A 27295-nucleotide genomic window follows, 5' to 3' on the forward strand; every position below is an offset into this window, starting at 1 on the left:
AGTACAAGCATGAGGTCATAACAAAAACGACTTTTTTTTCTATCACCACCATGATCGAGTAAACACAAGCTTTTTTTTTTTTTTTTTTATCCAGCATCAGTAGGTTGGCAGTCGATCCCGTTTTGACGTCGTGTTTATTTCTGCCTGAGTGGCGTAGTGGGTTTAAAGTCTCGGATGTTGAAATGTCAATCAAAAAGAACTCATTAGAGGATTCTTTAATGAGAAACGCCCACCTACGGAGTTCAGCCAGATCAGCAAGAAGAGCTTGCGCTCGAGCAGAGAGAGTTTGATCACATTTCTTGCTTGTTATTTTTATTTCATTCTTTGACATTTGACAGGTTTTGGAAGGTTCATTAAATGAATCCGTGAACATCTGCATCTAATTAATACTTATTCTGTCCGTGAATTTAAATAATCGCTGGGAGTGGATTGTCAGTTGCAGCATTTCATCCGGGAAAAAAAAAACCAGATCGCTACAATGTTCACACTTTAAGCTCATTTAGAAAGATTTCAATCCAATTCAATTTGACTCGGAAAGAACGGTTATTAGTGAAGATCACAAATCGACATTACAGAAATACAGGTAGATCCCGATGGAAACGCGTTCTGATGACTTCGTTTTAAGTTGGAAATAAAGTCGAGAAATAGCTTAGCCTACTAAGGAGTCTAAAAGAACGGTGATCAGTATTGGGTAGAATACTGTAAATCATTTATCAAATTACAGTCCATTATTTTGCAAAACAGTGCAAACTACACTAACAGTACACTCTTGATGTCACCCAAATGAGGATGAGGTTCCCCTTTTAAGTCTGGTTCCACTCAAGGTAGTTTTTCCTGGCCACAGGCGCCATGGCTGCTCATCAGGGATAAATACACATCATTCACCTTAACTGTTGATTTCTGTAAAGCTGCTTTAACAGAATGTATAAACAGTATACTGTGTATATATGTGATTCGCTGGTGGAGAACGTAGCCAAACGCGATTCGTTGAAAAACTCTTTGAGAGAAAGAAACCTGGAGAGGAACCAGACTCAAAGAGAACCCGACCTCATCCTCATCACCGAATATCCATTCATTACAGTTCCATTATTGTTGAGGTCATCAAGTGTTCACTGTTCATGACAAGTGCCCTCCTATTTATATTCATTACAGTCCAAATCCATTATCAGGGTTCTTTAACCCTCCATAGTGACCTCATAGATCTTTAGACTGTGCATGTGGAACCATTCTCGGCTCCACACACTACGTAGCATGGACTTTCCATAAAGCGTCGGTTCATGCAAGTGTTAATTATTCTGCCGTTTCAGACAGTTCGTTCACGGTTCATTATTATTCCTATAATTATTGCTTTCAATTATAAGAAAGAGTTTAATTTAACCATCAAGGACACGTTAGTCATTATTGGTCAGGCATGAAAAAATCATCCCAAAGGTCTTCAAGAGCTCTATAGCAGGAGATCTTCCATTCCGAACAATGGAAAGCATATCTTCATGGAGTTGGTTTTGTGGACAGGAACATGGTTATTGTGGAGCAGGTTTGGGTCTCCTAGTTCAAGCGGAGGCACAAGTTCATGCTCGCACATCTGATGATCCTATAATGATAATTGCGTCCCTGTAGTGTATTTTGATTTCTTAACATATGAAAATTTTTTCATCTGCAAACATCTTTAATCTTTAACGAAACGCAGTGCACACTTACTGACATCCCGAACCTCTAAAATGTCTATAAAGTTTAATATTCGTATTTATTTGTATTAAATTAACGCTCGTGTCAGTCGAACACGATCGTCATTACCGGCATGAAAGACTCAAAACCGAAACGATGCTTTCATGATATTATAGCGTTGTTTGAAATCTCTGCTAATACCTACCACGCGCTAACCGGCCATGCGTCTGTTAGCGCAATTACACCGTCGTGTGCGACTGGTAATAACAGGTAACTGGTCACAATCAGCATGCATTATAAACTAATGATGCGTTACCGACAAGGAGGACGAAAGAGAAAAAAGAAAACCCTTACACTTTCACAGCCTTGTACGATATTGATTAGAGTGAACAATAGCGTGGCAGGGAGCCTCGGCCATCACTGCAGGCGAACGAGAGGGGAGGGGGGGTTGTGGAGGGGCGAGGTCTTGGGGTAATATGGTGCAAACAAAAGGATTTCACACCTTCCTCCGGCCCCCTGTGTGGGCTGTAAAGAGGGGGAAGACGAGACGGTGGCTGTCTGTCTGTCTGTCTGTCTGTCTGCGGCGTAAATTAACTGTAGCGCGTAGCACGAGGGAGATTCCAGCACTAGCGCCAGTCCTGAATTAGAGACGGCTCATTAGCGGTGATCATAATACGCTTAATAATACACTTAACTCTGGAATAGCGGGTAGTTCCAGAGCGATGCGGTACGTCTTTATTCCCGGTTAGACAAGTACCTGTTTGGATGTGTGTGTGTTAGTGTGTGTGTGGGTGTGTGTGGGTGCAAATTGGCAGATGAACAAAAATCAGGAGAAGAATATGTGTGGCTGAATTCTGGAAAAGAGTCAGGAATAAAAAAATAAAAAATAAAAAATAATTACTGTAATGAGCAAAAGTATTGGGACAGCAGGGTTTTTTGTTGTTGTTGTTGTTGTTTTTTGTTCCATAGTTCTTTCTCAAACTTTTACCACACAATCTCCCTTCACTCGAACTTCGGGGAAACCCGAAAACCTGTTCCAGCATGATGATGCCCGTGTGCACAAAGCCAGCTCCATGAAGATCTGCTTTACACGGTTTGGAGTGGAAGATCTCTTGCTGATGAGCTTTGACCTCAACCCTGTACAGCTAAAAAGAAACCTCCAAGAAATCGAGTGGAACATCTTCCCAGAAGAGTGGAGCTCATTATAACAGCAGATGGAGACCATAAGAGGAATGAGATGGTCAAAAAGAAGCACAGAGCAATCTTATGGTTTTATGGTCACGAAACCTTTTTTCCATATAGTGGAGCTGGAAGGTGGGAATGCGATCCTTGTTCCATGGTATTGAAGTGTGCGATCGCTCAGGAGGGTCACCTTCTGGAATTTTCTTTCCTTGTCTAAACAATTGCAGCTCATTCTGAAGTCTTTGCAGAAACATGCCTTTATTTATGACTGTTTGACCGCTGAGGCCACGCCCTGCAGCCGAGCCTTGTCTCCCGGTTAAAAGGGTGTGTTACTTGTACTCTCTGTTTGAAAATAAAATTACTCAGCGCAACTCGTTACCGTTAATAATGCGCAATCGTGTTACTATTTATACACATTCAACCGTCTGTTGTGGAAGAAAATGGCGGTTTTGCCCATTTTTCACTTATTTGTGTGCTCGAGTCAAATTCGTTCGGAAAATTTTAATCGTCTTCAAAAGAAAAGAAAAATCTCACTGCTGGTCTTCCGAGGAATTGGAACTACACGCCAAGTGAAATGAAATTCTCAAAACGACTTGTTGGTCATGTCGTCACTTCGCTACATTCGTTTAATCGAACGTGTAAAATTGCTGCTGCTTCCTACATTATCGATTGTTTATGACGTGTTGATCGAAATATATTTTACTGGTTCTCACTCGAACAGTCTCGACCCCCCAAAACATCTCGGCATCACTCGATTGAATGCGTCGTCAGAATCTGTCAAATTTCTATGCAACTTGTTTTTTTCGGTGAATTGATGAATTGTGCAGACGAATCTTCAATGTCACTAATGAAGTCGAGCGAACGGAATCGGATCGACCGATCGTCAACTCGTCCCCTAAATCAGGTCAAAGGTGAATCTCGTGAACCTCCAACTGGCGAGAAAACAACAACAGAATTCCAATTTCTACAATCCAGAAAACGAACGAACATTTGTGCTGCTGAAATTCATAGAAATTCAGCCTCGTGCATTTTCATACTGCGCCGTCATACTGACAACACGACTGAAGGCGTAGAAGATCTTGATGAAAAAAAGCACTTCTGACGGCAACGAGACGTTACTGACTTGCTTTTGAGAGATTTTGAGAAAAATGCAGCCTTTTGCAAGAAATCCATTGTGTTGTGCAGTTTGTAAAAAATTAAGGATGATTCGAGAAACACTCCAAAGCAACTGGGAAAAACTGTAACTGTGTGCGTGTGTGTGTGTGTGTGTGTGTGTGTAATATACAGGATAAATATATCGTCTGGTCCCCTGAGCTGGCGGACGAGTTGATGGGAAGGGATTTATTAAGGAGAAACACACTAATGAGAGGCTGTTGAAATGCACTAATCCACAAGCTGGTGATGAAGGGTGGACTGGTTTGGGATGGGGGGGTGGGGGGGTGTCCGGGGTAGCAGAGGGAGAGGTAATGATGGAGAACAAGAGACAGGGGAGGATGAAGGAGGAGAGGAGATTATTGCTAAAGAAAAAAAAAAGACGATTTTGAAGCTAACAGGAAGAGGAAATTGGGCTTGCATCTTAAGACTGATGATCCCGACTCGAAACGAAAGACTGATGATGATGCGCATGAAGACCGAGGTGGTGGAGATCATCCATCCCAACTCCCACACAACACTTCCCTAACGAGCGTGCATGCGCGTAAACCCACATAACAACCAGGAACATGGAAGTGGCAGTAAAAGCGACAGTGAAAACGAGGAAGTGGGATTAGTCCTGATTTGTTTTTGGAACTGAAATTCATCTCCGCTCGTCCTGTCCTGTTTTCCTACACTTGGCAACCTGCTGAGGAGCGAGCGAGCACCGAGGAGGAAAAACGAGCCAAATGGCAACGAGGCAACTCCGACTCTAAGGGAGCACAACTGCTCCCTCAGCCTCATGGCTCTGATACACACTCCTCACACACACACACCTCACGCACACTCCTCACACACACACTCCACACCCCTCACACACACCCCTCACACACTCCACACACACACTTCTCACACACACTGTACACACACTTCTCACACACACACACTACTCACACACTCCTCACACACTCTACACACACACACACACTACTCACACACTACTCACACAATCCACACACACACTCCTCACACTCCACACACACACACACTCCTCAAACACACTTCAAGGTGCTATGTCACTATGTAAAGTGCAGATGTTTTTATATGATACTTGGAGCGACTGAATCACGTTGGATCACGTTTCACGTTGACACTTTTTTTCCGGATTTACTGTTACAGGAAAATAATCGACGTCAGCGAGGGTGTGATGCGAACCGACACGTTATCACTCTCGCGTTTAGTATAACAGGTGGACCCTCGACAGACAAAACACAAACTACTCCAAGTTAAAGGAAAGTAGACGATAATAACAGCTGATTGAATCGTTAGTCATTGCTGTTGCGCTGCCAGGAGACACTCCGAGCCGTTTGTAGGTGGAGATCTGTCTCGATAAACACGCTACGTGTAACGTCGATAGCGTCACTGAGACATTTCGAGCGAGTGCCCTCTCGACTTCGTGAGTCACTCGGCCGCGTATTTATTCATTCGTTCGTCTGTCCAACTCTCACAGATAAAGAGATTTCACTCACAGCTTCCGAAAATCGTTTCCCCCTCTTTATCTTCTGCACACTCTCAGAGCTGAGGGTCTATGAGGTCGTGCGCTTCATAACTGATCCTGTCCAAATCTGATTGGACAAAGTGAATTGTGTGGAACAGTTGGTGTGAAGGACCAGGTATTGTTTTAACCCCTTTGAACATCCCATTCCACATTAAATCCCCATGTGCTGGCTTCACTCCACACTTTTGGGAAGATGTTCCACTAGATTTTCTGCTTCTTCAGCAAAATCTGATATAATGAAGTTAAGGTAAGAAGTGAATTTGTGCAATTCATCCCAAAAGGCGTTTGGAGCTTTATAGCACCTTCCACTCCAACCCATGGAAAGCTGATTTACATGGAGGTGGATTTGTGCACCAGAGCATCGTCATGCTGGACCAGGTTTGGGTCTCCTAGTTCAAAAGGATACTATGCTACGGACGTCTCATACGATTGTGTGAGTTTCTGGAAAAGTCTGGTGTTCCAAAACTCCAGAGCGTATACTCCCCTGGCACTGTTTCTTTCATTGAAAACCGCAGAATCGTACGCTTTCATCTAACAAGGAATAATAATCTGGGACTTCTTCGTTTCTGTTCTCTGTGATGACGCAGCTATTTCACCACGAGCTCCTCCATGACTTCTGAGGATCTTCCACGTCTTTTGCGTACACAAAACGTCTGAGAAATGGCGCATATACCGAACACGCTCATACAGTCGTATGTAATAAATTCGCAAGCAAACACTTTGGTGGTGTTTTAATTTTTCTCCTAGTCCTTTATCCTTCTGGTTGGAGGTTCCAAGCCTCCACCTTAATACGTAGATTCGATACGAAATCACGCTCAGGAGGGAGCGATAAATTCCTCCTGACCGGTCTGCACCCAATATATCACTCAGCATGGCGTTACCCCCCCCGGATTACCCATAAGGCTTTGATGCAGGCTAATCACTTCCACTAGAAATATACATGTCTGAGGATTGAACAGCTATGGAAGGCCAATTGGTTCATTATGTTAAAAATAGGGGATAAAATTAACTCGATAATAGAGGCGTTTGAGAAGTGTTAAAAAAAGAACAAGTATAAAAAAAAAAGGATTTCAGCCGTGTGTGTGTGTGTGTGTGTGTGTGTGTGTGTGTGTGTGTGTGTGTGTGTGTGTCGAAGTAGCATAACCATTAACTAATTATGTAAAAAAAAAAAAAAGTCAAAGTCAAATCTGGTGTATTTAGAGCTCCTTCCAGCATCAATGTGTCTGAAATAAAGTGTTAGCAAGTTTACAGCATTTGGTGCACCCCCTCTTTCAGAGCGACCTACAATGATCTCATTCACACAACTGAGCAGGTGAGGGCTGAGGGCCTTGCTCAGGGGCCCAGCAGTGGCATCTTGGTAATGGCAGGCTTTGAACTCACCACTGAGCTACCACTTCACACACACGGTTCACACTCCTATTTACATCCATCCATCCATCTATCTATCTATCTATCTATCTATCTATCTATCTATCTATCTATCTATCTATCTATCTATCTATCTATCTATCTATCTATCTATCTAAATTCATAACAGCTGGCCATAGTGTTATCAATCAATCAATCAATCAATCAATCAATCAATCAATCAATCAATCAATCAATCAATGTGTCTGTCTGTCTGTCTGTCTGTCTGTCTGTCTGTCTGTCTGTCTGTCTGTCTCCATAAGCCCATTTATAATGTCTGGCCATCCTGTTGAATACAAATCAATCTATCAATCTATCAATCTATCTATCTATCTATCTATCTATCTATCAATCAATCTATCTATCTATCCATCCATCAATCAATAAATCTACTATCAATCAATCAATCAATCAATCAATCAATCAATCTATCTATCTATCTATCTATCTATCTATCTATCTATCCATTTATAACATCTTGGCATCCTGCTGATTACAATTCCTATCTATTTGACCATCCATCAATCTGTTTGTATCTATAAGTCTATGTATATCTATGGTTATATATTAATGTAGACTCCACCTGATTGCTGCTATTTAAAGCTCCATCCCGCTGTTTACTGCATCATTTACCTGAACCTCAGGTGTAAAAAGCACAAGTAATGGCACAAGGCTTTAATGACACCATTGGCCTGCCATAGGAAACTGTTCCAGAACTAAGGAGTATGTGAGGAGAATAAATGGAGGGCGATCAGAAAGCAGTTCTACATCAATCTTCATCCCGGATCTTCCCTGAGCACGAGATCAGTTAGAGATCAGTCAGATCACCTGCTCTCCCCGTGAACAGTGACGCATCTGCGCGTGCTCTCACTTTTCATGCAAAATTCTCCGTGCGTTACATTAATAAAGTGGTAAAAGTTTTCTGGATCGGATCTGATGTCGCGAGATGGACAGATGACACGTGTGTGTGTGCACCGTAAATAACCTGCACTTTGCAGATGTCTATGGAATCAATGCGCTCCTGAAGAACATATCTTACCTTCTGCACTTCTCCACCGGATCTGCCTGATACTCGTCCCAATGTTCGCGCTTTGGCTTCCTGTGGATTCGGATCGGTTCGGTCCAGGTGCCCTGCTCCCCGCCCCAAAACAGAAACTTCCCAAACCAGGCGGAGGAGGACTGCAGAAAACCCACAATGCAACACGTGGAGGTGGAACAGGAGGGAGGAAAAAATTAAGCAGCTCGAGCGCACGGTGCGATGAAATGCGGCGGCGCGCGACTCCAGCGGCACCACGCGGTTCTGTATATACCGAGTGATGAGTTTTATGTCCGCGGATATCATCACATCATCAAGAGTTTAATGATGTGTGATAATGTCTCTGTCTGTCTGTTTATCTCAAGAGAGAGAGAGAGAGAGAGAGAGAGAGAGAGAGAGAGAGAGAGAGAGAGAGAGAGAGATGACAGCGAGTTAGAGATTAGAGATAATGGGTGACAAAAATATGAAGACAAACAAAAGGAAAGAACAAAATAAAAATTAAAACGAGAATAAGATGAGAAATAAGTAGAAAGATGAAAAAGAAAAAAGACATGAGATAAAAGGGAGAAATGGAAAAGGAGAACAAAAAAGAACCAAATCCATTCTACCTCAAATCAACCCAATCTCCCCTAACCCAACCCACTACCCTAACCCAACCCACTACCCTAACCCAATCTCCCCTAACCCAACCCACTACTCTAACCCAACCCACTACCCTAACCCAATCACCCCTAACCCAATCCACTACCCTAACCCAACCCACTACCCTAACCCAATCTCCCCTAACCCAACCCACTACCCTAACCCAACCCACTACCCTAACCCAATCTCCCCTAACCCAACCCACTACCCTAACCCAACCCACTACCCTAACCCAACCCACTACCCTAACCCAATCTCCCCTAACCCAATCCACTACCCTAACCCAATCTCCCCTAACCCAACCTCCCCTAACCCAACTCACTACCCTAACCCAATCTCCCCTAACCCAACCCACTACCCTAACCCAATCTCCCCTAACCCAATCCACTACCCTAACCCAATCTCCCCTAACCCAACCCACTACCCTAACCCAACCCACTACCCTAACCCAATCTCCCCTAACCCAATCCACTACCCTAACCCAATCTCCCCTAACCCAACCTCCCCTAACCCAACCCACTACCCTAACCCAATCTCCCCTAACCCAACCCACTACCCTAACCCAATCTCCCCTAACCCAATCCACTACCCTAACCCAATCTCCCCTAACCCAACCCACTACCCTAACCCAATCCACTACCCTAACCCAACCCACTACCCTAACCCAATCTCCCCTAACCCAACCCACTACCCTAACCCAATCTCCCCTAACCCAATCCACTACCCTAACCCAATCTCCCCTAACCCAACCCACTACCCTAACCCAATCCACTACCCTAACCCAATCTCCCCTAACCCAACCCACTACCCTAACCCAATCTCCCCTAACCCAACCCACTACCCTAACCCAATCTCCCCTAACCCAACCTAAACCTTAACCAAACCAAGACAACAAACTCAACCCATCACACTTTACCCTGACCCAACCCAATGTACCCTGACCCAACCAAATATACCCAGAATAATCTAACCTAACAAACCCACTACCCAACCCAATGAACTCTTGCCCAACCAAATATACCCAAACCAATTTACCCAACATTTTCTAACTCAATCTAATATAACCCAATCTACCCTGTCAGTCTCCCAATCCAACTCAATATACCCAAAACAGTCTACCCCACTACCCTAAACCAATTTACCATAACCCAACCCACTACCCTAACTCTACCCTAACTCAACCCACTACCCTAACTCAATCTACCCTAACCCAACCCACTACCCTAACTCTACCCTAACTCAACCCACTACCCTAACTCAATCTACCCTAACCCAACCCACTACCCTAACTCTACCCCAACTCAACCCACTACCCTAACTCAATCTACCCTAACTCAACCCACTACCCTAACTCAATCTACCCTAACCCAACCCACTACCCTAACTCTACCCTAACTCAACCCACTACCCTAACTCAACCCACTACCCTAACTCAATATACCCTAACTCAACCCACTACCCTAGCCCAATCTACCCTAACCCAACCCACTACCCTAACTCTACCCTAACTCAACCCACTACCCTAACTCAATCTACCCTAACCCAACCCACTACCCTAACTCAACCCACTACCCTAACTCAATGTACCCTAACCCAACCCACTACCCTAACTCAATCTACCCTAACTATACCCTGACTCAACCCACTACCCTAACCCAACCAACTACCCTAACTCAATCTACCCTGACTCAACCCACTACCCTAACTCAAGCTACCCTAACTCAACCCACTACCCTAACTCAATCTACTCTAACCCAACCCACTACCCTAATCCAACCCCCTACCCTAACCACTTTAACCCAATCTACCCTAACCCAACTGAATGTACTTAAAATACCCTAAACAACCCCAATCTACAAAACCACTAAATATGAGGATGAGCATGTATCACTAAGACAGAATTCAAAGTCTTTAAAAAGAATAAATTAAGAGAGACTTTATCATTTGTGTGTGTTTGGTTTTGAAGTGAGCTGAATGTAGCTGTTTTCAATGTCACTGACTAGAACTTTAATTAGACTTTGTGGAAAATACTGGATTCTGTTTGATCACCCCTGATCTAATTAGAGTTGTGTTCACTCCTCTTCTCTCACACCCTTACACTCAGAGACGCTTTAACCTATTAATATCGCCATTAAAAAAGAAGTCCTCTTGATTTTTTTTTTGCCATGTAAGGAAATGTTTGGTTTTGATAGTGTGGCTCTGGAGTGGTTGCTGCAGTGCTGGGATTGGTTACGCAGCTAGTTGTTATGAACCGTTCAGAATATTGTTATAAAAGCCTTAGAGTTTGGGTATGTGACTATACATGTTCATTCTCTGATCCTTTGCATATCATGGAAATATCCAATATATATGTTACACGTCTGTATTATCTCATCCGGTTTGCTTCTACTGTGTAAACATTAGATCGAGCAATAAACTCTTTACTCTGCAAAACTATTGCTATATTATAACCGACGTCATGAATTATTCATGAACGTTCGGCACACCGGGCCTTTTATCGGAATACCATATCCGGCGGAGGAAAGAAAAGAACATCTCAGGACAAACGAGTAGAGTGCATGGGCTTCTAAACAATGTGATTTATTAGATTCTAGGGACATAATCACGCATTGTGCAAATAAAATCTTTATTCAGCAACTGTATCCAAAAATCAAGTGAAAGTGCTAGATCTGAACGAGCCGTGTGCATGCTCTACGTGGACGGTTCGTCGGATTGTACCGTCGATATTCAGGACATGAAAAAAGCATCTGGGCATCTTTATTCGTTTTAGGGATTAAGAGCATGAGTTTATAAGCCTGGGCACATTTCATTTGTTTTTAAAGCAGCAATAGATTTTTTTTTTTGGCTACAATCAAACATCGGTCAATCGATTAAAATGAAATTCAAAGGACACTTTTATAACACATGGATACAAGGAGGTAATCGAATAAAAAGAATGTTTAAAAGATTGTACGAAACTGTCGATATATTTAGAAAATATAGCGTACAGCCAGGCTCAATGTGGCGTTTTAATTTAGACTTCAAGTTAGAGTTTATGGTTTTTACATCACTGTGATTAAACAAAGAGTAAAAAAAGGAAAAAAAAAAAGTCGACTATATCTAACGCAGTCCAGAGAAAGAGAACTGTGTACATCTACAGTCAGGGGTTCAATTCGCTACAGATTTGCTACAGCAAAGATAAAACTAGGTGAAGTTAGCAAACTTCCCTCTCAGGCAGTTCTCTCCTATTGAAATGCGGTGACCTCGGGGGAGGGGGTGGGCGTGACCATTTAGCGTACGACCCACGCCTCATTGTCGTCCGCAAAATCGTTTGATGTCCTGATATGCGTTGCTTTTTTTTCAAAAGCGTGGTTATCTGCATGGTTATAACACTGACCGTCACAAGAACAAACAGCGAGTCTAGTTGCACCACAGTGCTCTTCAATTCTCAATCCCGATTGGTCGAAAGTGTCAACTAATTTTTTTTATGATGGTTCTATCCACTAACTAACTTTATATATCGTATTACGGCGTTTGTTCGATTTCGTGGCAACGACGACTCGTATGGTGGGATTACAACTGATGAACCTAACGTTTTTAAAAAATGTAAAATCGTAACTGTTAGCAACTAGCTGTGATTAAAGTGGAATTAAACACGAAGACGTGCTGCTGTAAGAAATTACATTTCCTGCAATTGATTGTGGCTCACAAAGACAATTGAGATCAAGCCATATGACCACCAAGCTGCCACTGTTGGGCCCTTGAGCAAGGCCCTTACCCCTCTTAACTCCAAAGGTGGTGTATCATGGCTGACCCCAACTTCCTAACAAGCTGGTATATACAAAGAACGAGTTTCGAGACTAGTTTTGTAAAACGCCAGCAGATGGCAGCACACGGCTGAACGCACAGTCACAGGAAGCACCGACGTTCACAAGTCAGTGTGCCAAAAAACAATGTCCTGTGTACATCGAGAGCTGTGCAACTGGTGGTATTCTTACCAAGTCTGCTATACTTACCACGTGCAAACCCTACCACCGAGCTCTCCTCAAGTTTCTCAAGAACATCTCACTTCCGCACCCACCCTACTCGCCAGATTTGGCTCTGCCGGACTTCACCCTCTTCCCAAAGATGAAGGCTCCAAGGTCGCTGTTTTAAAAGAAGATCCCGAGGACACGATCCATTTGAACGCTGGGAGCTCTGTACTACTGTGCGAGGGGACTGTTTTAAAGGTGGTAGCGTGTGAACGTTGATAAGTAAAGAACTCGTCTCGAAACCTTTTGATCCGACCTCAAATACAAACGTGTACAAGCCTTTTTCTTTCACTTCTCTTCCTACAACAGCACATCTCTTCACATTTTTATTCCTAATAAGTGCATTAAACCAAACCGTAAATGCATAAAAATTGTGCTTCGCGGGTTTTCGGCTTCTGAAGTTGTTCGACTGCACACGAGTTGTTTTTTTTATCTATCGCACAATTTAGCAGTAGAACAGTCTCCTCTAAACGTGTTGAAGAACAACATATGACTGGGGAAACCAGCCAGAGAAACAGGGGGAAAAAAAGTTTCTAACTGAACTGTGATAGTTCTTGGCTTCATCGCCCCCAATCATGATTCATAGCTTCACAAACCGCTCCATCGAACTGTGTGGTGGTTATCGTTCTGAAAGAGGAGAAAAAAATCTAACCTTCTGCCTGACTGTATAAAAAAAAAAAAGCGTCACAATAAAGGACTACAGCACTGAGTGGTAATCCCCAACGTTATATCAGCATCCTGAGCCTGGTATTAAAACCAACAGTACAACGCAACTGCAGTCAGTGGTCTGACAGCAACCCTTTCCCGAATGCCTCCCTTCTCTCCTTTCTCGCAATCATAAACACACACACACACACACACACACACAGACACACACACACATGCACACACATCCGATGTGCCAGAGAGTTTGTGCAAATTCTGTAGAGAATTGAGCATGGAACATTGGATTGAGCAGTTTTCATCATCTGCTACACCTGCAAGAACTGGCACTGGAATCATGCTTTCCACACGTTCTTATTTCCCACCGCTAACACACACACACACACACACACACACACACACACACAGAGTTAAGGATAGCCCCTAAAGACCACATCAGAGCTAATATTTCTGATCTGAGTTTCTTTACCCATGTACACAGATTCGCACAGACACTCAGGCACTCCCTCACACACACGCACACACACACATTCACATGCACGGACAGGTTCGCACAAACAGCTGGCTTTGAAATCATCTCCGTCTCCTGGCATCAAATCAGTCCATAAGGCCTCGTTCCTGTTCACCAGGGAGCGCGGTGTCTCTCTCCTCCCTCTCCTCCTGCTGCTTCCTCTCCCTCTCCTCCTCCCCCTGTCGCTCCTCGTCCGTCTCGGTGGGGTTCAGCAGGCTGCTGTTTTCACCCAGGATGCTGCACAGTTCAGACAGACGCTGCTGCATCTTGGGGATCCCCGAAAGCTGCGTCTCCAGCCGCAGCTTCTCGTCCTGCAGCGAGAGCCGCGTGGACGCGTCCAGCTTTTCGAAACGCCATCCGCCCTCGCCGTCAAACTGCAGCAGGTGGGTGTGGTACTTCCTGTGATCGGGTGGGGGGGGGGACAACGACATATGGCTTATTAACATGCCTCGTTAATCGTAATAATAAAACTGGGAATGATTAACCAAACTGAATTCTCATTAATTTCATTAAATCCATTTTTTTCTAGTAAAGGAGGTGTGGCATTAATAGCTGTCAGTCAAAGTGAAGAAGCTTTGGCCTGTCTGTCAATCAGAACCAGTAAACCGTACCAGTTCTAATTAAAGGGATGTGGCCTCTGTCAGACTTATTAAATGGTATGGCATGATCTCCCTGACAGACCATCCTAAAAAAGGAGGTGTAGCCTCGGTGCCAGACCATCCTAAAAAAGGAGGTGTAGCCTCTGTGCCTATTAGTGATAAAAAGGTGTGGCCTCTGTGCCTTATAGTGATAAAAAGGAGGTGTGGCCTCTGTGCCTATTAGTGATAAAAAGGTGTGGCCTCTGTGCCTATTAGTAATAAAAAGCTGTGGCCTCTGTGCCTTATAGTGATAAAAGGAGTTGTTGTCATTGTTATTGCTAAGAATAAAGGAGGTGTGGCCTCTATGCTTGTTGGTGCTTAAGAAGGGGGTGTGGCTTCAGTGCCTGTCAATGCTAAGAAGGAGGAGGTGTAGCTTCTGTTTCTAAGGAAGAAGGTGTGCTCTTGACAGTCTCAAGAAGTCCTGGTCTCTGGCAAGTCGACTTTTGGGTTGTCAAAACATTGTAAATCTCATTCACACCCCCGCTCTACATCATATCCCATTGTTGGCTGTTTGAAATCGTTCAATCTTTTATACTTAAAGCAACTAATATTATATAAAAACATCTGTCAGTTCCAATGTGGTAGTGAAATGCTTCATTAATTACCCAAAAATCATCTTGTTTCCAGAATTATCATGCCTGTTTTTTTCCTACTTATTTTAGACCAAACCAATCTGCTAAAATCCTATTCCTGGACTTGCAACTCCTCCAGCTCTTCTCCAGCTGTGCAGCAGAATGCTTGTTAGAAAGAAAGTTGACAGAAAGACCCACCACAGAGACGGACGGTGTGTTATGGAGAGAAGCGCAATCCCGTCATCCTTAGCGGCTTCAAAGATCTTGCCCTCCACGTCGATACTAACAGCGCTGGTGCACTCGTCCAGGAGAGCGTATTTGGGCCTGGAGAAAATCACACAGAGATCAGTCAACACACGGCATAGAGCCACAGGCTGAGCCATCAATCACGGTCAACTTTACGAGCGTGGAAGGAATTTTAAAAACAATCTGCTGCAATGGGAACAAAAAAAAAAATTATTTTATTAACTCAGTATGTTGGAAAAGTTTCCCAGTTGCACTAAACTCTAAGAGAATTCCAGACTACCTGTTTCTATTATTAGTCATTTGTTGTGTTGTTCTCTTTGCACACGGATACCATTGAACATCGTTACCAAAAGTATTAGGACACCTGACTTTTCTTCTTCAAACTGCGAAGATGCACAAAACCAGCTCCATGAAGATAAGCTTCACATGGGTTGTGTGAAAGATCTCCTGCTATAGAGCTCCATCCCCTTTTGAACACCTCTGGGAGGGATGAATTTTCCACCCCAGACTCCACAAGCACACTCCAAAATCTAGTGGAACATCTTCCCAAAGGAGTGGAGGTGGAATGGAAATCTTATGGTCAGGTGTCCATATAGTGTATATAAGAATAGGTTTAGGGTGAACATTGGGTAAACAATGAATGTCTCACTTATGGTAGAACATCCTGGCCATGCCCATTCTCTGCTTCTCTCCTCCAGACAGGACGTCCTTCCAATCGCTTTCCGCGTCCCAACCTGCCAAAACACCGATCGCCTCAGTCCAAGATGTACTTAGTTACGTCTACACAATTTTAATAGGCAATTTGACGTTTAATAGCAGCATCTGCCTGCTTCTGTACACTGTGGCACGATTTCTTGCTACAAATACACTCGATTCGAATGAGTTATAAAAAAATAATTAAACCATAAAAGTCTAAGTCACGACGGCGTAATCAGGCCCTCGATCGGCCGAATCGCCAGCTGAGAAATGCTAAAATGTGCTGCGTCTATGCAGGACCTGCAGAAAAAAACACCCCAGCAAAGCTCAGCAGTTTGTCGGTGAGCATGCGTGTGTGTGTGTGCGCGTGTGTGTGTGTGCTCACCTTCTTCCCTCTCCAGGATATAGAGGAGGTTTACAGTGCGCAGGATTCCCTCCAGCTGCTGATCGGTGACGCCCCGCTCCTGCATCTCCTGAGCCGTGTCGGGATAAATCACCTGATCCCGCAGAGTGCCCACGGACATATACGGCCTGGACACACACACACACACACACAATATAAAACAGATAAAAAAAATAGCCAATGAAATGAAATGCACTTATGGTCTGAAAGTGTCTCATGGAAACAAAAAGTTGGCCTTTACACTGCCACATCAACAACGTACAATTTTCTTTAGATACCGTGGCCAGGCAATGACACACAACAACACAAAAGCACTTGTGTGAAAGGTCAAACCCATAAAGCTCCCCTGGAAACCGTTTCACATTAAAGGGGTAATTTGGCTAGGAGTTTTAAAACTTTTCTTTCTGGCATTTACTTTTGTAGGCGGCTCGATTTTAATTGGTTGGGGAGGATTTTCAACAGCCACTCTGACGCGAGTTCCATCTGCGACGTACATTAATGCGCCTTACGTTTTTATTTCTTTTTGATTTCAAGAGGGACTAATAAAGAAGAGACTGTTTATAGCTCCTGTAATGTAATTACAGGAAGTAACTCGATTCACAGATGTTTCTTGACATGCACTTAAATGTAAATACAAGCATATAGAAAGTACGATATCTCATTCCTTAAATCAGGGGTCTTTAAGGTTTTTTTAGGTCAAAGACCCCTTAGACAATACATGGGGCAGGGACCCCCTGAAACAAAATGTGCCAATTGTATTAATAAAAAACAAACATATTATCCTAGTTATATTATGTTAAGACAAGTAGAACTATGTTGTGTATTTTCATATATTTTAAAATCTTTCCAAAATATTTCTGCGTCATATACTTTGCAATTAAAAATCACAATTTTTTTTTTCGATTTGCAGCTTCATACATTTTTACTATCAGGTAGACAATTATACATTTACATAAACTTCAGCTTTAAGTTAAATAGAACTTTGATGTAATAAATATTATATAAAAAAAATTCATTTCTGAATTAAAATTATATATATTTTTTTCATTATTTGTGATTCAACATTAATTAGCAGACCCCCTGCAGTACCGCTGCAGAGCCTCTAGGGGTCGTGGATCCCATTCTATAAATAATTCAAATTAATTGACAAATGCCTATGATCTTTTTATGACACAGCAAAAACACTCAAGAACTGGACAGTGAACAAGTGGAAAAAAGTTCTGTGGAGTCCAAATGGGACATTTTTGTCTCTAACAGAAGAACTGCCCTGTAAGCGTTATTTCGAGAGCATCTGGAGTGTTATGTATCATGTAATGACCTGCCCAGACACTGCACCTACAGTAAATCCTTTCAAACTGCTCTGGGATGAACTGGATCGCAATAAAGAACTAGTGAGGAACATCTCTGACGAATAACACAGCAAAGAATTTTAGCTGAACGTTCGGAGGAACAGCCTGCCGAAAGTGTGTAAATCTGTTCTTCATGAATTTATATATTTACAGAAATCAATGCGAGTGAGACACCTGATTATTTACTACATAATTATAATCGATGTGCTGAATGCGACTCTCTTGCATCTTTTGCGTTGTACGTTCCTCTTCAACAGTCCCCACGCGTGTTGTGATCACTGTTACACCGTAATGAGACAAAAAACATCTCTCGGACTTTGAAACAAGCGTATTGTTGCTCGGCGGCGTTCGTTTTGCCGCTGCCGCGGGTGTGATCTCTTTCGCTTGTGCAATGAGGCGGTCACGTCAAACAGTCGCTCTGCAGGGCCATCTGGACCCACTGCTTCCAGAACCTGCTCCACTTCATCACCACCTTCATCACTACTAATTAGCTTAGCAGGGCATGAAATGAGAATGAACACACACACAAACACTTCCATAACTTCTGCACAGTTGGGTGTCATCCATTAATGGTTAAATTAAGAAAAAGGCAGCGCCCTGTGATGCGTGACCGGCTTTTAGTCTATAAATCTCATCTCCAACGAAGGACGAGAAATGGTTTGGGTCCAGATTTTCTTTACTCGTGTTTATACGATGCTAATAGCTTTGAATAGAAATCAAGTACGAATAATAGGGTTGTTGTAATAAACTGTACCTCTGTGGGATGTAGAACATGTGCTGCGGCGGAGGTTTGTACAAGACGCCGCTGTACACGGGCCACAGGCCGCTCAGGATCCGAAACAACGAGCTCTTACCGCAACCGTTCGGACCCGTGATTAACAAATGCATTCCTTCTTCCACCTACATATGAAATGAAGTGAAAAACAGGACAAAGAAGACAATGAATGAAACATGTTACAGACGTAAACAGTAGCATGGTGCAGACGGACCAATCCTAAGATAGCGGCGTGTACAGAACCCGAACCCCAGCGTCTCTCTAGAGTTTACGATTTAGTAATAATAAAACATTACGCTTCATATGCTAAAGCTAGTCAGCAGATGAGCACGTCTAGGGATCTATTTATAGCCTTTTTTCTGTAGTTTCTATGGTAGCAGAGGCTGAATGTAGCGTTTGTTTACGTCTACTTTTTAAAGTGGTGTTTAAAATGTTTGTTTTTTTTTATTTAAGATGTTTTGTTTGAAGTGCAGATGCACTCCACTTTACAAACTTTCACTTTACGAACTTTCGCTTTACAAACTTTCGCTTTACGAACTTTCGCTTTACGAACTTTCGCTTTACGAACTTTCGCTTTACGAACTTTCGCTTTACGAACTTTCGCTTTACGAACTTTCGCTTTACGAACTTTCGCTTTACGAACATTTAATTTACGAACTTTCGCTTTACGAACTTTCGCTTTACGAACTTTCGCTTTACGAACTTTCGCTTTACGAACATCCGCTTTACGAACATTCGTTTACAAACATTCAATTTACAAACATTCAATTTACGAACTTTCGCTTTACGAACTTTCGCTTTACGAACTTTCGCCGGATACGAATACAAATTGCAATAATAAAATACAAAAATAATACAAATTATTGTATACAGTATTTAAATTATTTTTATTTGATCTTACATCATTAGTAGGTATGCGTAGTTAATAACGAACACGGTAACAACTTACGAACAAATTTGTGGTACGTACGTTCGTTCGGAACGTAATTCGTTCGTAAAGTGTTGAGCGTCTGTATTGTACTTCGCTACATTTTAAATCGTAAACAGATCAGATAGACTTCATAATAAATGCTTCGTTTTGTATTTGATAAACCAGAGTTCCACACATACGAGTTCAGTCCTAAAATGAGTCTCTGAGACATTTGTTATTGTTTGGCGGAATTCACGTTTCGGTGATTGTGTGATGTTTTCTTTTTCTTTTTCTGGAAGAAATTGTATAAATTGTGTCCCTCCTTTTAATTCCGTGGTCGTGTCACTATCTGTCAAAGGAACACAGTCGTCTGGAAACGGCTGCCACGGTTCAACGCGTTCTTTAATGATATCAGCGTCTTTTCCCACAAATTTATCCCAGAGTCTATAAAAAGGGGGAGGCGTGGTGGCGTTTGAGGCTGTCTCACAAGGCATTGTGGGTAACAGCTTTGAGTCACGCGGGTGGCTGATGACTGCTGCATGGAGGGTTATTAGCGATGAGATCTTAACGCTTCAGCGGAACAGCGTGTCATCACAGGAAGGCATGTCTCCACCAGGCGAGAGGGATGGTGCTGTTTGGGAATAATCAACACATTGTTCCTAACAACAGGCAACGAGCCAGAAGGAGTGCAAGACCTGCTTCCCAGAAGTTACCAGGAAACAGGAATAATCACAGAAGGGTCTGGTGTAGAAAGTCTGACATAATCCAGAGAACAAGACTCTATGGACCAAGCAGCATCACCAGAACATACAAAAAACTCTACTATATTTTAGAGGTGCTGTGTGATCTCCAATATATTTGAATTTGTATTCATTATTCTGCTTCCACTGATCCCTCCATCCTCTACCACTCCTCCACTGATCCCTCCATCCTCTACCACTTCTCCACTGATCCCTCCATCCTCTACCACTCCTCCACTGATCTCTATATCTTCTACCACTCCTCAACTAAACCCCTCCATTCTCTACCACTCCTCCACTGATCCCTCCATCATCTACCACTCCTCAACTAATCCCTACAGCCTATACCACTCCTCCACTAATCCCTACAGCCTATACCACTCCTCCACTGATCCCTACAGCCTATACCACTCCTCCACTAATCCCTACAGCCTATACCACTCCTCCACTGATCCCTACAGCCTATACCACTCCTCCACTGATCCCTACAGCCTATACCACTCCTCCACTAATCCCTACAGCCTATACCACTCCTCCACTAATCCCTACAGCCTATACCACTCCTCCACTAATCCCTACAGCCTATACCACTCCTCCACTGATCCCTACATCCTCTACCACTCCCCCACTGATCCCTCCATCCTCTACCACTCCCCCACTGATCCCTCCATCCTCTACCACTCCTCCACTGATCTCTATATCCTCTACCACTCCTCAACTAAACCCCTCCATCCTCTACCACTCCTCCACTGATCCCTCCATCCTCTACCACTCCTCCACTGATCTCTATATCCTCTACCACTCCTCCACTGATCCCTCTATTCTCTACCACTCCCCCACTGATCTCCACAAAAATCATTTGTCATTTGATTAGACCATTTTAAGGGAAATTAATTTGAGTTTGCTCGAATGCAAACATTGTCACTGCCGTGGGTTTTGCAGAAAAAAGAAAGTGTCAAGTCTTTATCTTTCATTTGACGTGACTTAACGAGACCAACTTAACATGATCTGGCGTGGTTGACTTCATGTTTCTAATGAAGGGAAATAATAGGAGCTTATCCTTAAATAAACTTTGTTAATAATCCAGTAATCAGCTGCCACTTATCTTTGTTGATTTACTGTCACCGCTCTGTGCAGCGTGTTAACAACGTTCAATGGCAAGTTAAAATTATTTTTTTTTAAACACACTGAAACATGACGGCACCAGGTTTAGGGATTTGTAAAGTCCCCGGTCGAGGTCCAAACACACCTCCTAATGAATAAAGATGAATGCAAAATCTTTAAAGAATAAATTTGAAGGGAAACTGCATCTACAGAGAAGATCCCATGGTTGAGGTTTTGGGCCGATTGGAATGTTGTGAGCTCAAATCCCAGGACCACCAGCTGCCATTGCTGGGTAATCGATTAGTTGGGCTTTTTAAGGTATGGGTTAGCGTGGGGGTAAGAGAACACAGCCATCTGCTAAAATGCCGGACAATACAGCGTCAACCGGCAGCAGGAAAAAGTGTGCGTCCCAAGTCACCCAAGGCATTGAAGCATTTTATATTAAACACAACAAAGAAAACTGTAATTGGAAGTTATGCGAAGCGAAGCTTGTGTGGGATGGAAGGACCATGGTGATGCACGAGCATGTGAAAAGAAAACCCACTGGTGTCACGGATGAAGGTGAAACATCAGCACGGCATAATGTATACTGAAGTGAAAACTCGAACCAGATCTGTTCTGTCGTCACTAGTGATCACTAGTCGTCATGGTGATGATTCAATTAAAACGGTGCTTTTCAGAGGATTATGCATTTGTACACCGATGCATATTTGTATCTTTTTTGTAATTAAGCCTGTTAGCTTGCAGCGTTCCTCCGTTCCATTTCCATTTTCATAGCATTTGTCTGCTAATCCACAGACGCAGTAGTGGAAAGTTCATACAACAATATAATAAAACTAGAATCTACAATTTATGGATCATTTTGGAAGCTATATAAAATGCTATATTCCATTCGTTATACATTTAATATATGGCCAATACTAGTGCTTTTAAAAATAAATCAATTACAGATGTGAAAATAAAATGTAGCTCAGTGGATACCTTGATGTTGAGGCTGGACACCACCACATCACCTGTGGGTGTTATTATAGGCAGGTTCTCACATCTAATGCCTTGCTCCACATCAATCACCTGACCTGCATGCATAAACACACACACACACACTTTGTTTTTAAACTCATTAAAATATATATAATACTGATAAGTAAATGCTAAATATGATAAATATTATACAGACAAAAGTTTGTGGAAACCTGAGCATAAAATCGGTATGTGCTTCTTTTTTGAACATCCCATTATGCATTTAGTCCCAATTTGCTCTTGTGTATTCACTCTCTGTCTTACTTCTACTGAGTTTCATTCCCCTTCTCTCCAGCGCATATCTCCACCTCTCCAGGCTCTTCTCAACCTGCTCCCTACTCTCACCACAAATCACAATATCATCTGCAAACATCATAGTCCAGGGAGACTCCTGTCTGACCTCGTCCGTCAACCTGTCTATCAACGCTGCAAACAGGAAAGGGCTCAGGGCCGATCCTTGATGCAGTCCAACCTTCACCTTGAACCTCTTTTGTCATTCCTACTGCACACTTCACTGCTGTCACACTGTCCTCATGCATGTCCTGCACCACCCTCACATACTTCTAACACATCAGACTTCCTCATACAGTACCACAACTCCTCTCTCCACCCTGTCGTACATCTTCTCTAAATCCACAAACACACAATGCAACTCCTTCTGACCTTCTCTATACTTCTCCATCAACATTCTTAAAGCAAATAATGCATCTGTGGTGCTCTTCCTCAGCATGAAACCATACTGTTGCTCACAGATGGTCACCTCTTCTCTCAGCCTGGCTTCCACTACTCTTTCCCATAACTTCATGGTGTGACTGATCAACTTAATTCCCCTGTTGTTACTGCAGGTCTGCACATCTCCCTTATGCTTAAAGATCGGTACCAGCACACTCCTTCTCCATTCCTCAGGCATCCTCTCACCTTCCAAAATCCTTTTAAACAATCTGTTTAAAAACTCCACTGCATCTCTCCTAAACATCTCAATGCTTCTTCCGGTATGTCATCTGGTCCAACCGACTTTCCACTCTTCATCCTCTTAATCGCTGCTCTCACTTCCTCCTTACTAATCTTTTTCACTTACTGCTCCACCATCTCCACATCATCCAACCTTCTCTCTCTCTCATTTTCCTCATTCATCAGCTGTTAAATATACTTCCTCCATCTTCTCAACACACTCTCCTCACTAGTCAACACATTTTCATCTCCATCCTTTATTGCTCTAACTTGCAGCACATCCTTCCCAGCTCGGTTCCTCTGCCTGGCCAATCAGTATAAACCCTTTTCTTCTTCCTTGGTGTCCAACTTCTCCTACAGCTCCTCATATGCCTTTTATTTCCCAGACCCTCCCCATTAACATAACCCTCCCCTATTTTTTTCATTACTCTGTCAATCCCAGTTCTGAACATAATCCACCTGTGTGCACCTTCCTCCACTCTTATACATCGCCCTATGATCCTCCTTCTTCTTAAAATAAGTGTTCACCACTTCCATTTCCATCCTTTTAGCAAAATCTACCACCATCTGCCCTTCCACATTCCTCTCCTTAAAGCCACACCTACCCATCACCTCCTCATCACCTCTTCACCTACATGCCTATTAAAGTCCGCCCCAATCTCTAATCGTTCATTCCTAGGTTCACTCTCTACCACTTCATCTTACTCAATCCAGAATTTTTCTTTCTCCTCAATCTCACTACCCACTTGTGGAGCATAAACACTGATGACTTTTATCATCACGCCTTCCACTTCCAGCTTCACGATCATCACCCTATCAGAAACTCTCTTCACCTCCAATACACTCTTACTGTACTCTTCCTTCAGAATCACCCCTACACCATTTCTCTTTCCATCCACACCATGATAGAACAGTTTAAACCCCCTTTAATGTTTCTGGTCTTACTCCCTTTCCACTTGGTCTCCTAAACACACACCATATTTACCTTTCTCCTCTCCATCATATCAGCTCCCTCTCTCCCTTTACCAGTCATAGTACCAACATAGTAACCTCCTCTCTTACACTTCTCCTTTCTCTGTAGTAGTCTTTCTTTTCCTTTGGCCAACAGTAGCCCAATTTATACCGGTACCCTGTTGGCTACAATACCTGTGGTGGTCGTTGGTAACCCGGGTCTCGACCGATCCGGTATGAAATTTTAATCATCTGTAAGATGAATTTAATTCAAACAGGTGAATGGACTAAAACTCACCTCTAATATGTAAAGGTCCCTCCAACCTCATTCCATGTTTCACCTCGCTTGAACCGCCCCCGTTCTCTGTGCCCTGTGGGTCTTCGACAGATCGGCGATAAACGCCATCACGCACCTCCTCGAACACATCGAACATCTCGTACACACGTGCCGTGTAGCCTGCCAGCTCCGTCACCTGACACGAGAAACAAGAGACCAAACGATGGAATTCAAAATTCCAATTCGAAGGTTTGGTCGATACTAAATACTAGTCACAGCCCAATACCACCACCTTCAGGATTTGATGGAGAATCTCACCTCCTTGTAGGAGCTCATAATGCGCTCCACGGCGTCGGCTCCTGCGTTTAGAAGATTCCTGGCTGTGGTAAAGGCTTCCGTCCGCTCGCTCACCAGCTCTTCCTCCTTCATCACCATCACTGACTGCTTCACTTCCTCAGAATCTAGAGCAATGAGAAAAGGGAAATGCTACTTTTGAGGGTTAAGACATCAAAGCACTGATTTGGTGTATGAGCAAAAGTATTGGGACACCCGACTTTTCCAGCCAAATGTGGTTTGAGACACGTCTAGGATACTCAAACCCGTTCCAGCATGAACTCCATGCTCTGACCCTCAACCCTATTGAACAACTTTGGGATAAATTTTACATGCTGACTGCACCCCAGGTCTCCTCAGTACCTACATCTTTAGCTGAATGAGCACAGAATCTGATGGAACATCTTGCCAGAGTTTATTAGAAGCGAAAATGGAGACTAAATGTGGAATGGAATGTTGAAAAACAAGCACATACCAATCTTATGATCAGGTGTCCACAAACTTTTGTCCACATAGTGCATTACAAAGAAGACCATTTTAACAATTTATATTTACTGTTATAATATAGTCATTATTACAGACAGACAGACAGACAGACGACAGACAGACAGACAACAGACAGAAGACAGATAGACAGACAGGAAGACAGACAGACAGACAGACAACAGATAGACAGACAAACAGACAGAAGACGTCCAGACAGACAGATAGATAGACAAAAGCATTCATTCCCAGTAAACAGGTCGACACGTGCGACACACACTGTACTGTAGAAGATATCTGAGTTAGGTTGTAAGAAGGCTAAGGCTTTGTCACCACCTACTGGAACTGCCCTTGATGTCTGGAATGATCAACAATTGTCCTGATATTTATACCCTGTTAAAAAGTGTTCTATCTCAGCTACAAAAAATTCCAGGACAAACGTTAGCTCCTGTTCTTAATGATAATACAGAATAATCAGGATTATCAACACTATATCTCCCAGCTTCTACTGCACGTCCACGTCTTAATCACGGATCACACATGATTCCGACTCACGGCTGATCAGCCCTGGTATTTACACATTATGTATATTTACTACTTACTTATGTATATATTATGTCTATCCTGAAGACGGCATCATGCTGGGAAATGAGTTCTCCAGAATAGATTTGCAAAAAATGTCCGGGACGATTTACAGGAAACTTTTAACGGGAACTTCATCAATTTTGAAAGTACTTCAAGTTGGAAGCTTACTGGGAATTTTATTTGAATTTATTGGAATAAATTAGAAATTTGGGGAAGAGTATATAAACTGTATTATATACAAACATAAATATAAACATTTTGTTTGGTCATAAACTCACATGCCTGCAATTCATCTGAATAATAGATGGCATTTGTGATTTAATTGTTAGTATAATTGTGTTGCACGATCGCTTACGTGAAGTTAAAACCAAAAAATCTTAAAAATGGACACGTGGCATGTTTTCTTTTGTTACTAATGTGAGTGACGGATCCATCCTGAAATCTCCACATACTTCATTCACTAGATTCAGGTACCAATCCACAAACTCTACAGTCTTTAACGTGTCAGCATACACAGAGGAGTGTGTGGGTCGTACCATGTGCGGAATACCCCGGAGCGGTGATAATGGGCACGGCCACCATGACGAGACCCGAGGCGCTCCAGAGGTACTTCATGAGGAACTGTTCAAGCATCACATACCACAGCCGCTTGAAGAGGATCAGGTTGATCTGCGAGCGAAGTGCCTCGTAGCTCCGCTGCAGCTGTGACATCTCCACCTACACAGGGCACGACGGAGAAGACAAGTAAGCACACACGAACGCTCAGGAGGGGAGCATCGTGGGAAAGTGGGAACGGCGCAGACTTTCAGATCTGCAGAAAAAGGAAAATTCCTAGAATCGAGCTGAAAGCCTTCTGTTTATTCAGTGTGGGCGCTAAAAGGCCAATGACCACCATGTGTGTGTGTGTGTGTGTGTGTGTGTGTGTGTGTGTGTGTGTGTAGGGTCAGAACAGCCTGATACAGTTGTCCCATTTCCAGGGTTTTCTCTTTGTTCCAAACCACATGATGCTTCTTAGGTCTAGGAATAGTAACTACTGCACATGATGTTTGTTTATGAGGCCCATGTTGCACAAAAAGCACCGAAAAATTACTAAACACAAACACACACACACACACACTCACACTTTCACACACACACTCACACACACACTCACACACACTCACACAACGTGAAGCTGTGCAACATGGTCTATCGAATAAAGAATAAATCACTCAGGGATGTGCTGCCAAATAAAAACAATAATTTTTCACTTAGAATATAATCCACATTACAATCTCTCTCTCTCTCTCTCTCTCTCTCCCTCCAAACTTTATTCTCTCTCTCTCTCTCTCTCTCCCTCCAAACTTATTCTCTCTCTCTCTCTCTCTCCCTTCCAAACTTTATTCTCTCTCTCTCTCTCTCTCTCTCTCCCTCCAAACTTTATTCTCTCTCTCTCTCTCTCTCTCTCTCTCTCTCCC

At 43.0% G+C, this 27295-nt stretch overlaps 2 protein-coding genes across 2 annotated transcripts in view; both read right to left on the reverse strand.

Moving 5' to 3' along the window:
• Window positions 1-8248, reverse strand: part of LOC310733534 (plexin-B3-like) — a 110029-nt gene extending 101781 nt beyond the window's left edge. Inside the window, exon 1 of the mRNA XM_083554851.1 lies at window positions 7983-8248. The gene's annotated coding sequence lies outside the window, so the exon portion shown is untranslated. The remainder of the gene's footprint in view (window positions 1-7982) is intronic.
• A 2937-nt stretch (window positions 8249-11185) lies between these two features.
• Window positions 11186-27295, reverse strand: part of abcd1 (ATP-binding cassette, sub-family D (ALD), member 1) — a 19567-nt gene continuing 3457 nt past the window's right edge. The window contains exons 2-10 of the mRNA XM_083554904.1: window positions 26375-26555; window positions 24756-24898; window positions 24459-24633; window positions 22220-22314; window positions 18464-18609; window positions 16343-16488; window positions 15911-15995; window positions 15214-15339; window positions 11186-14204 (exon numbers count right to left, since the gene is read on the reverse strand). Coding sequence (XP_083411030.1) covers window positions 13892-14204; window positions 15214-15339; window positions 15911-15995; window positions 16343-16488; window positions 18464-18609; window positions 22220-22314; window positions 24459-24633; window positions 24756-24898; window positions 26375-26555 — 1410 coding nt within the window. The 3' untranslated portion in view covers window positions 11186-13891. The remainder of the gene's footprint in view (window positions 14205-15213; window positions 15340-15910; window positions 15996-16342; window positions 16489-18463; window positions 18610-22219; window positions 22315-24458; window positions 24634-24755; window positions 24899-26374; window positions 26556-27295) is intronic.

This window comes from Silurus aristotelis (assembly GCF_946808225.1).
Source record: "Silurus aristotelis genome assembly, chromosome: 11".
Taxonomy (NCBI): domain Eukaryota; kingdom Metazoa; phylum Chordata; class Actinopteri; order Siluriformes; family Siluridae; genus Silurus; species Silurus aristotelis.